Source organism: Leptinotarsa decemlineata, unplaced genomic scaffold (assembly GCF_025532065.1).
Source record: "Leptinotarsa decemlineata unplaced genomic scaffold, Ldec_3_MD MMD2_tig00000035_RagTag_RagTag, whole genome shotgun sequence".
NCBI lineage: Eukaryota > Metazoa > Arthropoda > Insecta > Coleoptera > Chrysomelidae > Leptinotarsa > Leptinotarsa decemlineata.
This window is the reverse complement of record NW_027412540.1, coordinates 21,153,828-21,167,710: the sequence shown is the minus strand read 5'-3', so window position 1 is coordinate 21,167,710 and position 13,883 is coordinate 21,153,828. Positions and strand designations below refer to the sequence as shown.

The window sequence follows — 13,883 nt, the reverse complement described above, 5'->3', positions numbered from 1 at the left end:
AAATACAAAAAGTATATGAAGATTATTAAATCAATAAAACAGTTCCTCAAAAAAATGATGCATGTTACAATCTAAGAGAACTTCAATTTCACTGTCTTGCAAAATTGGTTTCATCAGTTGTTACATTAGTCTTGCCAAGGTGTAATAGCTACATTTCCGAATTAATAGCAATGTACCAATTTGACATTGTCAAGCAGGAACATTTTTCAAAAGTATAATTTCACTTAAATGGAAAATTGTCATTCGAAATTGAATATGTATTCAAATCACTGCTGATTCATAATTGACTCAAATCAAAATGATCAAATTGGTTATCGAATATTCAGGTCTCATTAGTCCTCAAAAAGTTATGTTGATTTATCTATTCAATTGTTCTTTATCTTAATTTAAGTTTGTAGGGAATCACGTCATTCACAGGTACAAATTAATATAACTTCCTCTATATTTCCACTCTAAATAAAAATTATTGAGCAAATTTAACAGAATGTTTTATAATATCCCTTTCTTGATAAATCATTCGAAATGGTATAATCTGTTTTGAATTATTTTTTTAACAATCACCTGATTGTTTCCATTGGAGTATGTTTTAGAAATGATTAACCCAACCAAACTAAGGATTAAATTGAGTAAACTATAAACTTCAAATAAATGTATATTTTCAAAAAAAAAGATGAAGAAAAATGTACATATCTACAATATCATCTATATAATTAAATCTCAGAATAATCAGTATATTCATATAATTATGTTATTTAAACAAAATGTGTACATATATTCAGAAATACATTGCTATCACACCCAGATAATAATAGGAGGTATCAATTTTATCTAGGAGAAAGAATGTCACGAAGCTATGTTTGATTTAGCAATTTAATTGGGAAAAGATACTTGAATATTCCACAGAGTAGAACTAGATCAACCTATTATCAAAAGACTGGAACAATGAATAATCATTCTAATTGAAAGATTTAAACAAATACCTCGAAAGTAACCCGACTGATTTAACAATATTCTAGGTGAATTTTTTTTCAATAGGAAGTGGTTCAATAAGGTATAGATGTAACATTGATTCCTCTAATCACTTAGTATACGAGTTGAAAAATTGATGACACAAAACTATTAACCTAGAATATTGGAATGTAATTATCAATTTTAGCCCTGTGCTTCTGAGCTACACATTCTGCAATCCAAACAATATTGCGACATTCCTGTTCCTTCAACTTCAAGTAAGAATAGAATACCCCAAAATGGAACTGCTGCATAAAAGCATTGATATTTAAACGAACTTCATGTTCGAAGAACTTATCCTCTAAAGTTTTGTCTCCAGGGTTATTACCAGCCCCTTCAAAAAGTTTTGAGTATTCTGCATAATACTCTGCTACAGCTTTCACTTGTTCATAGTCCTCGGCTCTTGCCAAAGCTGCCAAACCGTCAGGATATAATTTTCCACAGCGAGGATATAGTTTAGCACGATCATCTTTGCTTAGTTCTGTTCCAAAAGAGTTGATGGTTATAATAATGGCACGTCTATCTGCTTCGAATGCCAGAATTTCGCACATAGAGTCAGCAGTTGTGCCACCAATTTCCTTACAGAAATTCCAGAAAGCTTCCAAATATGCTTTGTACAGAGTATTACGAATGATTTCAATGTTCATTTCATCCAAGTCCTGTTCACTGATGCAATCCACAAAAAATGGTGCCAGAGGGGTATCAACAAGCACTGCATTATACAATTCTGCAGGAGTAGCTGCTACGTGAATTGCCTCCATTTGCTCAAAACTTCCTAGGGGATGGCATTTTGGAATGAGCTCCCCAATGGGCCTTTGATGTAAAGTGCCAGTAATAAGTAATATTATATTATCGATCATGTAACTGTAGGTAATGAAGTCAAGAAATGTGGAAAGAGGTTCTACTGCCTGGTTGCGCATATGCTGGAACTCAATAACGAGTTTCTCTCGAAGTTTTGAATCTATTGTGGAAACTGACAATGGTGATGGTTCATTAGCTAAGAAAGTCCCATAATCTGTACCTTGCAAATGTAACTTGAGATCTGGAAAGAAGGGAATATTAAATTGTTTCACCTTGAAATAAATTGGGTAGAAACTTACCCTCCAAGGTTTCACACTGAACCAAATTTAGGTAATCAGTTTGCTTTAGAATTCCACATTTGAAGCCACGACACAAACCTTCCAAATATCCATTATCAATGTTGAAAATGCACCCTTTCATTTTTCTTGTTTAATAATTTGACGGTGATTTGAAATTCAGAATATCTCAGGAGTTATGGTATAAACACCTCGCCCAACTGTCATATGATTAACGTCACGTCAAAAAATGACGTCAAATCACGTGAATTTTGGGGATTCGTGAGGCATTTTCTGGCGTTCATGTATTCGTCTTTGATTCAAATACATTCTTTCAGGCGTTGAAACCATGACGTCACATCAACTATGATTTGAAATGTATTCATGGTGATTCAAAACTAGCGTGAGGTTGGTTTTGAAAAGGAATTGGACGTTACAGGTGTTTTCTGGCGTGTAATCGTATTCGAACGTGTATTCAAAAAACGATTCGTAGTGACGATATTAATAATAAGGTTCGCCAGAATGGAATGATTCAATTTGTGACAGATGTCAAATTCAATAATGAAAACAAACTGGTTACAATTGAAGTCGTGTTTTCTGATGATATACGTCCCGACTACTTCTCACTTCCTCTAATACTTTTCAATATTGACGTTGGAGTGTTATTAGCTTTTATTGTTTTCACTGAAGGCACAAATTGAAAAACATGCGCTTTCTAGTTACGAGTTCTGTGGGCTTGAGGCATTGAAACCTCAGGATGTCTACCAGTGTTGCCAAGACCGAATCGTCAAAATACTCACCAAGTCAGAGAAACATCTTTACATTTTACTTGCCTTCATTTGAAATTCCTCACAAAATTCTCAAATGACAATTTTTTCGAAGTTTTTTTAAATTATTGAAATGAAAACATTAAAGATTCCAGATAATTTAAACAGAAAAAAAAGGTACATTCTCATACATACATGAAACGAATGAAATGACAGTTTTCAAAATATGAAAACACTTCATTTTGAAGAAGAAATAAAAATGATAAATCTGATAGTTTTTTGGGTAGCATAATTAATTGTAGGTTCCTTGTTGTTTAACTTGAATGTACACTATATACTTCTGTTTCAAAATTTGTAAACAGTTTCAATGAGAAATTTGTGAGTAAATAACTTGAAATTATGCAAGGATAACAAATCCTATAATTCTTTGAGTAATACAAGTTGATTGTAGGCTCTTTATAGCTCAATTTGAATACACTGTATTATGTTGTTTTGAAGTTATTTGATTGGTTTCAATGAGAAATTGGTTGCCATTCCAATTAAAAATCAATCATGTAAGGGTATTTTATTGGTACATTTTTTTATTTTGGATAAAATTTCAACTATTGGAACTATTTTCCTTCTTATTGTTTCAATATGTTGTCTCAATGATACTTTTTCATCTAGAATGATACCAAGAAATTTAGTACTAGGAGAGTATTTGATGTTTTCATCGTGGAATTTAATTGGATCTCTTGAATCAATTGAGATTTCTGAAGATTCAGTGAAATTTTATGGCATCGAGAGCCATAAAGATATTTGATCAAGGTCTTTTGAAATATACATTTCAACATCTTGTCCAGTTATTGTATATATTTTTTGTAAGATCATTTCCAAAAAAGTGTACGTACTTTCATTTTTCAGTGAATATTTGTTGAAATGTGAAATAAAACGAAGATTAAAATAGTTATATGCATTTAATCCTGAAACAATTTTACAAAACTATTAGTACTTACTCATTCAACAATAATTTAATTAGAATTTCATTAGATTAGAATAGTCCCATTTGGCACATTTTTGAAATGAATTAAGTAAATTTTTGATATCCAACACATATAAAATACTTTTCAAAACTACAAGTTAAAATTGTGCACATGAAACATGGGAAGTTTCAAAAATATAATACTTAATTTTATACATATATCATCTATACAAGTCCGTTATTATAACGTATATGAGAACAAACACATTTCAATAATGAAAAATATTTAAATAACAATATTTAGACTATTATTATATTAGAACAGCCATAATATAGCACAATGGAAAATTATGAAGTTTATCATTTTTGGTTGATTGTTCAATGAAATTTAAGAGGTAAGAGAACGAGAAGGTTAGGCCTTGAAGTTTAAAATATTGATCTACTTTGGTATGAAAGTATGTAGATCACATCTACAGTGATTACAGTAAGTATTATTGTACATATTTTATTGTCAGCAATTTCATAAGTTCACTTGAAATACACATTTATACAACAAATTCAAATTTTTGTTAATCTGAATATGTATGAACTTTTCAAATTTTTTGATTAATTTTGAATAATAAGTGTAGAATATGAATACTCTATATACTTCTTTCTTATAAATTTTTATTGTTATGGTAAAATAATAAATCGAGTATTGACAAATTCGACAAGTGAAGTTACAAGTTAGGTATTCATCCCCTTGCTTCTTTGAAAGTCTATTACAATACGGCGCAGTCAGAAAATGAAATGCTCTAGTTCAATTATGATAAAAGCAGTTCAGATAAGGCAGACTTGGAAACCAAACTAGTTACTGGAAGACAAAAACTACTCGACCACATGATGTCAAAAGAGCTGTCATTGGTGACAGACAATTCCAAAATTATTGAAATAAACCCAAACACATTAAAGGTGATAACCTAAATACATGAATAAACTTTCAAAAAACAAAGAGAATAAATCCCCAACTCACAACTTCAGTTTTTTATTATTTCATCAGTGATAAAAATATATGAGAAACAAGTATACAGCGTGTTCATATACTACAAAGCTTTTCCTTCTTCAGAGTTATCACTCCTGTGATGAAACTTCCTTATATTAGAAAAATTAGCTGACTATGGTCTTCCATCATTGTCGAAATTTACAAGGCTATTCCATCGATGAAACGGATTCTTATCTTGAATGAACCTTAATAGAATGCTTTCTCCTTTTTCCAATTTGTTGTTCTGTTGTTTTTGGTATTTCCTTCATTTGCAAATTCAAGACTAATATTTTATCTGCTTGAGATAAATTCCGTTGCAATTCCGTTTTCTTCCACGGTGATATGAAGTAGTATGTTTAATTGTTATTCCCCTCTCATTTGCCCATTCATGAAATTCTCCAGATCACAGGAGTGATAACTTTGAAACGGGGAGAGTTTTATAATATATGAACATTCTGTATACTTCTTTTGCATATATTTTCATTATAATTTTGACACGTAAAGTTATAAATTAGGGATTTGTTCATTCTTTGAAGATCTATTACAACAAGGACACTTCATTTTGTATGATAATAGAGGTATTTAGGAAAACAAAATCATTATTTAACTTACATCTATGAATGGAAGTTTTGAATATTGTTCTGTTGAAATTTTTTTGGTGAATACCTTCATCTTATGTTTCATATTGAACTAACAAGAATAAATACCATCTGAAACAGAAGGGTGTCACTTTCAAATATAGAAACTACACTCCTGTCCGTAGTAATGGTGTAGGTACCCTGTACAAAAATTTTGATAGTGTAACTAAATATGTTGATATATTGATTTATGATTGACTCTAGATATGTTATTAAATTATTATTCTTAAAAATTTTCTACATAATAAATATTTACACTTGCAAACCCATTGGTCACATTGAACAATCAATTAAAAATTCTGCAGCTGTCATTCAAACCTACCGACCATCGTTTTCACCCAGCTTGTACTATTGCTAACTTCTCGCTGACTACAACTTTCATTTGAGCTACTTGCAGTCTGTGAAACAGTCTTCGAGGTTGTTGTGGTTCCGCTGGAAACTTTTAAAGAGGAGGTGTTACTAGCTGACAGTCTTGCAGGTTTCAGTGGAATGGGTGGCGGAGCTTTAGTGGGTCTTTTTATTATTGGTCTTTTCTCTGTTGAAGAGGAAGAGAATTTTTCAAAGGCTTGATACCTTTGGGTGAAAGAAATCTTACTCTCGCTACTGCTGAAAGAATCTTGCTTAGCAACCATTTTTCCGCTAGAGTCCCTCACATATTCCTCAGTGAGAGAGTCTTCCAAGATACTTTCGTAATAACTATCGGAATTTTGACTAGAATTTTTGCTACACTCGGACTTCGTAGTACTATGACTAGAATTGAAGGATTTTTGTCCAGTGTCAGTATTATTTGTACCTCCGTTAAGGCGCTTTTCAATTTCGTTAAGTACATCTTTTTCATTTATTGTCAAATCTAAGTGTTCTGGTTCTCCCATTACGTCGCAAACCTCGTTCTTATTTTCAGATAGATCATATTGACTACAGTTTCTGGAAACACTGAATAATTTCTGAGGATCCACATAATCTGGATGAGCAATTTTTTCGCCCATGCTTTTGGAGCCCTGTTTGTGCAAAGGGTATTTTTGTCGTTTTTGATCTTCCAAAAGCAAATGCCTAATGCGATGAAGAATACTGAACCTCATTGCCGACTTTCGGTAAATTTTGTGCTCTGGATGCTCAGTGTCATCTAGTTGAGAAGAGAGATCACTGAAACAAAATAAAAATAATTATTAATTAGCAATTTGAAACATAATATAAATTAGAATAAATTTTTGTAAGCATATAATGAAACAATATTATATTTCAAATTGTTTTGATGATTTGAGAGTTGTTTGGTGTATATCTGATGAGTCACTTTTTATGAAATATTATTAATATATATATATTTTTTTGAGAGTTCAGAAACTGTCTAAATACATCTATAGTGGTGTCTTCAACTTTCTACAAATTTTTTATGTGGGGAATGTTCCTCAATTTCGGTTATTACAGCAAATGCAGAAATAGTGACATTGGTTGCAAATATATATAATGGGGAATGTTCCTCAATTTGGGTTATTACAGCAAATGCAAGTTTGAACAAAATAAAGTTGAGTTTAATTCATGAGTTTTTCAAATTCACTTCGAAAAGTATTCAAAATGATGTTTCAAATGTTGGGATTTAATTTTGTTTCTAATTCACATATTGGCAACAGCACCTAGAATTTATACGTATCTAGATATTCTACTTTAAAAAAAGAAAATTATCTTTATAAATCAACAATTGAGGCAAAATATAAATTATAGTTCAATACCATCTCCACGAGCCACATAAACAACCGTTGTTTTGTTATTTATTTATATAGAGGAAGATAGGTTAGGTGCACAAAATATCGTATGTCACAGAATGTCTCGAAACTCGGAACATAAGTAAACAGAATAGCACGCCTCTGAAATATGTCATCTTTGTTTGTCTCATACAGGTAACAGATTCATTGTCTTTTATTAGCTATAACCGATGTTGCCAAATGGTGAAATAGAAACGAATCCCTTTAAATGTTGAATGCATTATTTCTTTCCTCTTTTTAAAGTACTTAAATAATTTTTTAAAGAAAAAGGTTGAGATGATAAGTTTAAAATTCTTTTCAAATCTAGACATTGTTTGCACATGCAGTGAACACCCATTGTTTTTCGTTGAGATACAGCAACAACACGAAATATCTACCATAACTTCAACAAATATTGCACTTTCACCTCAACTACGTTCAAAATAGTTTGTTCAAATTCATGAAGTACCAAGTTATTGTATCCTTACGACTTTCTCTAGTGAAGTTAAGAAATAAGTACTCACTTTTCTTGTTGCTCCTCTACATCAATATCCGGGTTCTCCTTCAATGACATATCATGCATCAGCCTTTCATTTCTACAATCCAGTCCCCCGTCTATGGAATCAATCTGATCATTGAGTTGAAAAGACCTCGGTAATGAATCTGATTTGGCAGGTACCTTAAGTTTATCATCATACCACACCATAGTGGGGTCATTTGTAGCATTTTTCCTAGTGTTTGGTCTACTAAGAGCCTTATTGAAAGTTTGGTTCTCCATGAGAATATCTGACACGATTTTTTCTATGTTATTTTTGACCCTGTCATCGGACCTCTGGTGTTGTTTGGCCTGTTCATCAGCCGTTAGTTCAGAATTATTTTGAGGTAAACATTCTAGGGATTCGCCAACCACTTCAAAGTTCTCTGAATCTGATAAGTCAGTGTAAAAAGTAGCGCTCTTGAATTCTTTGGCTTTTTTTAATTTGGTTATTTTCTTGGGCATGGTTTTCGAGTTGTACTGAGGAATCATACTGGGTTCAGATTTTCTTCTCCAATTTCCTGGTGACAGAATGGACCTATCTTGGGAAGATGCCCTTCTGTTCGTGAAATCTCGGGTTTTCCTCAATCGGCTCCTTCTTTCCAAGTATTGAGGGGTGGAATTCTGCCTGAGGGGTGACCACTTATCATTGTTCACGTCCTCTACAAAAAAATGCCTTAAATCAAATTAAATGATTTCAAACACTGGTACATTGAAAAATTCATTCACAATGCTCAATTCAATGATTGTGGGGTTCAAATTTCCAGTGTTAACTTTGAAATCTAGGAGAGAAAAAAAATATAGAATAAAAATCAGGAAGCAGCTCTATTGAGAACAATTCCCATTTCTAAGATCAGCCCCGAAGATCAATAGATGGTTCTAAGTGGCCTATGAAGAGATTAACACTATCAATATTGCCTCTCTAAAAAGGAAGGTGTACTATACCTTGAAGAAAAATCAACTCATATTTACTTCAGAAAAGAAGAAGTCATGGCTGACACTGCACCATAATAAGTCCTTTCATCTGTATAGATTACTCAAGATTCACAAGACGAATGTTTAAATTTAAAGATATATATTTTTAGGAGAAAATAATAAAAAAAAATTTAGGAATCTTTGAGAGAAAGGAAGAAAGCAATAAATTTCAAAATAAACTCTTTACAAAGATGTGTACATCATGCAAAGGAATAACTAAAAGAAAAAGCCCCCTCGAAACAACTACTGTTATATAAACATTGAATTACACAAAAGAAAAAATACTTTCTAAACAACTACTTCTATGTGAACATTGAATTATACAAAAACCACTTTTTCATATCCATTTTGTACTCCAAACAATTGTTATGGACTTGAATCAGATATCTTTCATAGGATTGCTACACAATATAGTATATGAAAGACGTAAATTTCACTTACACGTAAAACTGTCATTTCCAATGGTGGACATCCGATGTTTCGGAATAAGACACTTGTCTCATTGCCTCTTCATCACCAATCCGGATGATATTACACTCCATTAATAGAATCACGACTTTATATCACGAATGAGTTATGTCTCGAAAGTTACTTCTTTGCATAATCTACACATATTTGAAAAGGGTTCATTTTGGAATTAATTGCTTTCTTCTAGAAGCTCAGATTCCTACTTCCAAACATTCAACTGTTATAAAGGAAAACTTCAACTTTCTTGAAGGATTCGGGTTATAATTCCTCCTCAATATTTCTAATCGTTCAATATTCATACATATTTCTCGTATGTAACAATCAGCAAATTATTTTCTATATGCTTTATGCATATTCGCCATTGACTCTGAAATATTGTTATTATATGTTACAAGAATTTTAATATTGGTATTTGAGGAAATTAATATTCTATTTATCTATATCCCTATCTCATTTTTGATTATTATTTTCTCTTTCAACTAAATCATTTTCATATTTCCCTCCTAGTATTTATAATATTCCATTTCTCTTCCTGGTATTTTTAATGTACCATTTACTTTTTCTTCTGAAAGATTTTATTCAAACACTGAGAGCATGCACCTCCTACATTGACCAAAAAACATCGACAATCACATTCAAACAAATGCCTAACTAAATTACTATCAGGTTTCAAAAATAATTTAATACATACCGTTTTCATTCAAATCCTGACCCAACTGCAAAACTAGTTGCCTGGCATGTTTTGGAATCACAGCAGAGTAGTTCTCTAGAATTACTTGTTTTATCTGTAACGTCCAATCTCTTTTATGTTGGGGTGATCTGGCTTTAAGCGTTGACTGATGACGAGGATTGTCAAATGATATGACTTGGAATGAAAGTGGTTCTCCTCTAACCTGCTCCACAAGCATCAAACTGGAACACTATGAAATAGAAATAAAGATGTAATTTCATTCTACAGTTAATTGAGAAACATTTCACGGTTCAAATTTCTAGTAGAGTAAACCTTTTATTTAGCCAATGAAGATTTTAGCAATTTTTCAATGGGGAATGTTCCTCCTGACGAAAATCAAGTAGTTTTCATAAAAGAGCTCTAAAACAACGCATTTTAAACTTATCATTTCAACCTTTTTCTTCAAAAAAATATTTAAATACTTAAAAAAGAGGAATGAAATAATGCATTCAACATTTAAAGGGATTCGTTTCTATTTCACCAAAAAAAAACATTGGTTATAGCTAATAAAGGACAATGAATCTGTTTCCTGTATGAGACAAACAACAAAGATGACATCTTTCATAGGTGTGCTGTTCTGTTTACTTATGTTCCGTGTTCGAGACATTCTGTGACATACGATATTTTGTGTACCTAACCTATCTTCCCCTATATGAATAAATAACAAAACAACTGTTGTTTATGTGGCTTGTGGAGGTGGTATTGAACTATAATTTATATTTTGCCTCATTTGTTGATTTATAAAGATAATTTTCCTTTTTTAAAGTCGAATATCTAGGTACGTATAAATTCTAGGCGCTGTTGCCAATATGTGAATTAGAAACAAATCCTTTTGAAAATTAAATCCCAACATTTGAAACATCATTTTGAATACTTTTTGAAGTGAATTTGAAAAACTCATGAATTAAACTCAACTTTATTTTGTTCAAACTTGCATTTGCTGTAATAACCCAAATTGAGGAACATTCCCCATTATATATATTTGCAACCAATGTCACTATTTTTCGGGAAGGCCGTCGTTTTTTCAAATGTTATCCCGCTGGCGCGATTGGCTAGCTTTTCAGAAGTTTATAAATCTTGTTTTTTTTTCTCCGATCACTCCGAGGAAAAAAATTCAGGAACTATAAACCTCTGAAGATGCTTGCAACTCGCACCAGCGAAACGTCAGGAAGAAATTCCAAAAATCGACGGCCTTCGAACCCGAAAAATAGTGACATTGAAAACTCGGCCGCGAAAGCAATGTTCTGATTGAATCAGGTTAACCAAATTTATTAATAGAATACGAATTTTTTGACAATTCTTGAGATGCAATAAAAGTGAGGAAATAAATGGAGATATTCATTTCTCAGGAATTTCATTGTAAGTGGCATTAACTTTTACCATATGAAATTTTACTACGGACACAAATATTACAAACAATTTGAATACCTGCTTATAACGGAATCCATAAAGGAAAAACTTACATCAATATGGCTCTTGTAAGCCAAAGCACCCCCTTGTTTGCTTTTAGCCAGCACGAACATTTTCTCGAAAAGAAATACATGCCTACGTCCCCTCGCACCCACTACTCTAAAAGTGCCCTCTGCTATGAGCTCGCCAACGGTTGTCAGATCTGGACCATTCCAGCTGTACAGCTGAGACTGGATTTCTTGTACACGTACCGCATGCTCATGCTTACGCTTCATGTTGTTTATATCGGAGGCGATTCCAGTCATCGTTGTGAGTGCTAAGTCTACGGCAGGTTTGTGGACAGGATCACACTGCTTGGACAGTCTCTGGAAATAGAAAGTATATGAATAGATGATTATTTTTTCGAAATGATGTGGTGTATGAATCAATTGAGGTTGTATAATCAATATAAACTGAGTCAAATGTAGAAAATATAAATATCTATCCGTGATAGGAATCACACGTTAAAAGGTAAGACCTCGTTAAGACTTCTGAGGGTTGTCGTTCGTAGGGGTGCGACAGCTGGTTAACGGAAAAACAGATTTTAAACAGATTCGAGGTTGGGAAAATTTAATAGTAAATATTCATCTGACCACTGACATGAATAACGTTAAGATATTGTAAGAATATTTTTTGGAGCCTGTGTTTTTTGGACTTGAGTTTTTAAACCCCGAATTATTGCATCCTGAGTTTTTGAATGGTGGAAAAGTATGGTTGTGAGAAATGTGGAAAACAGATGGACTGCCAATAAAGCTATATAAAATTCACTGTTCACTTATAATATTCTGGTTTTTGGTCAACAGTGAGCTCACGCGGCACCCATTCTGAACTGAGCTTTCTCATATTCAAATGCTCATCATTCAAAACGATTTTGTGTTTTTTTATGTTTTCTGGTGTTACTGCCTCATGTAGATGTCATGTAGTTCTGCATCATCAGTGTTTCTACGTTTGAAGTTAGCAAACCAACGTTTAATTGTTGTTTCTGATTGAGCAGAGTCCTTATAACACTTTTCAAGCGATAGCTTCGCTTGAACGGTTTTTTTTCCATCAAGAAACAGTGTCAAATCAAAAAGCAAAATTGTTTTTGATCCGTTGTTTTGAAAATAACAAAAGTAGTGTCAATTTTAGCACAATAACTCATAAACTTATAAGTAGAATATCATGAAATTTCAACAGCTTTCTGTTGAAGGTTAGTACAAACTGAAAAAGCGGTGAATGCAATAAGACTAGCGCCATCTATGTGTTGGTCCCGAGACTTTTCAGCCCATGTAGTAGCTATGAAACATATTGACACTGACAAAACTATTTTGAATGATTATTTAAAATTTTGTGCAAAAGTTTTTTGATAAATCGGTTTTTCTGTTAACCAGCTATCACCTCCCTACGAACAACAACCCTCAGAAGTCAAAACTTGCACGAGCTGACTCCTAGCACGGGTTAGGAAGTAAAAATCGATCGTCCGGCCACATGGCCCCAACCACTGATTACCAATGCGTTCGGTTGAATGAGTGAAGCAAACCACACACGCCAACCCAACCGTCTACCATCCTGATTTAAGACATTATTATACTTTGGCTTTGAATGGTTCTGACTGGCTTATTTTCAATTACGGCTTGTTCGTGAGAAGGGTTTGATGTGACCGTTGCAGAGGGATATGGCTCAACTGACTCCACATATTCTTCTATACATTTGAGTCATCAATATCTATTCTGAGAGTTATAAATGGACAACAAGTGGTGGTTTTCAAAGATAATTGTAGGATATTTTTGCTTAAGGAAGTCACCTCTTCATTTACCTTTTTCAATGCGTTCCGTTTAGTGTATCCCATTGATTTGTAGTACACGTCCAGTAAGTGATAAAGAGAAAAATTGGAAGACAATTGAAATGTCTTTTCCAAAGGAAAAATACCCAAAAGATTCAAGCATTAGACTCACTGGAGGTTTGGTAATATTTTTCTATAAATGAAAAATGGGAATTTTTTTCATACCATGCTCAACTCAAGTAGAAGTGTGTGTTTAGTACATTACCTGCAATAAAAGATGATACTTGAGAATCCTTTGTACAGGTTTCAGCAGATATGATCCTAACGGCAGGGCATGTCCTAATGCAAACTGTCTTTCTCTGAATAAAGAAGCCATTGTTTCGTCTTTGGTCAGTTGTCCAAGAATCTCCATTGTACGAGGATAATTCTGACAATATTCATTGTACACGGAAAATCCCAAGTCATGATGAAGGAAGCAGTTTGCTATTTTTGTAGCTTCGCAATTGGCTATTTTCAAGTCTTCCAGAAATGACCTGCAAATAAATTCCATATATTAATATTTCATTGAGGAAATGATATGTGAAATATTTTTGAAAAAAGTTTATTTTTAGCATTTAAATTTTAATAACACCATTTTATTTTTGTTCAAGAGCATATATGGGCAAAATTTTCAACATTTTATATCCGTTACAGTTTTTATTTAATTTTCATGAAAAAACTAAAACGCTGTATTTTCAAATTGCGCACACATTCT

General features: G+C 32.7%; 2 protein-coding genes across 8 annotated transcripts in view; both read right to left on the bottom strand.

Annotated features, from left to right (window-relative positions):
• Positions 1-636: 636 nt before the first annotated feature.
• Positions 637-2,325, bottom strand: VhaAC39-1 (V-type proton ATPase subunit VhaAC39-1). Its single transcript, XM_023166835.2, has 2 exons — positions 2,109-2,325; positions 637-2,050 (listed from the first exon to the last, which is right to left on the bottom strand). The coding sequence occupies exons 1-2, from the start codon at positions 2,227-2,229 to the stop codon at positions 1,125-1,127; spliced, it is 1,047 nt and encodes a 348-aa protein (XP_023022603.1). The 5' UTR covers positions 2,230-2,325; the 3' UTR covers positions 637-1,124.
• Positions 2,326-3,788: 1,463 nt separating this feature from the next.
• Positions 3,789-13,883, bottom strand: part of GEFmeso (Guanine nucleotide exchange factor in mesoderm) — a 294,400-nt gene continuing 284,305 nt past the window's right edge. For all 7 annotated transcript variants that reach the window (XM_074172011.1, XM_074172014.1, XM_074172012.1 and 4 more), the window contains exons 6-10: positions 13,395-13,662; positions 11,382-11,693; positions 9,880-10,108; positions 7,735-8,407; positions 3,789-6,614 (exon numbers count right to left, since the gene is read on the bottom strand). In XM_074172011.1, the coding sequence (XP_074028112.1) occupies positions 5,780-6,614; positions 7,735-8,407; positions 9,880-10,108; positions 11,382-11,693; positions 13,395-13,662 (2,317 nt within the window). In that variant the 3' untranslated portion in view covers positions 3,789-5,779. The remainder of the gene's footprint in view (positions 6,615-7,734; positions 8,408-9,879; positions 10,109-11,381; positions 11,694-13,394; positions 13,663-13,883) is intronic.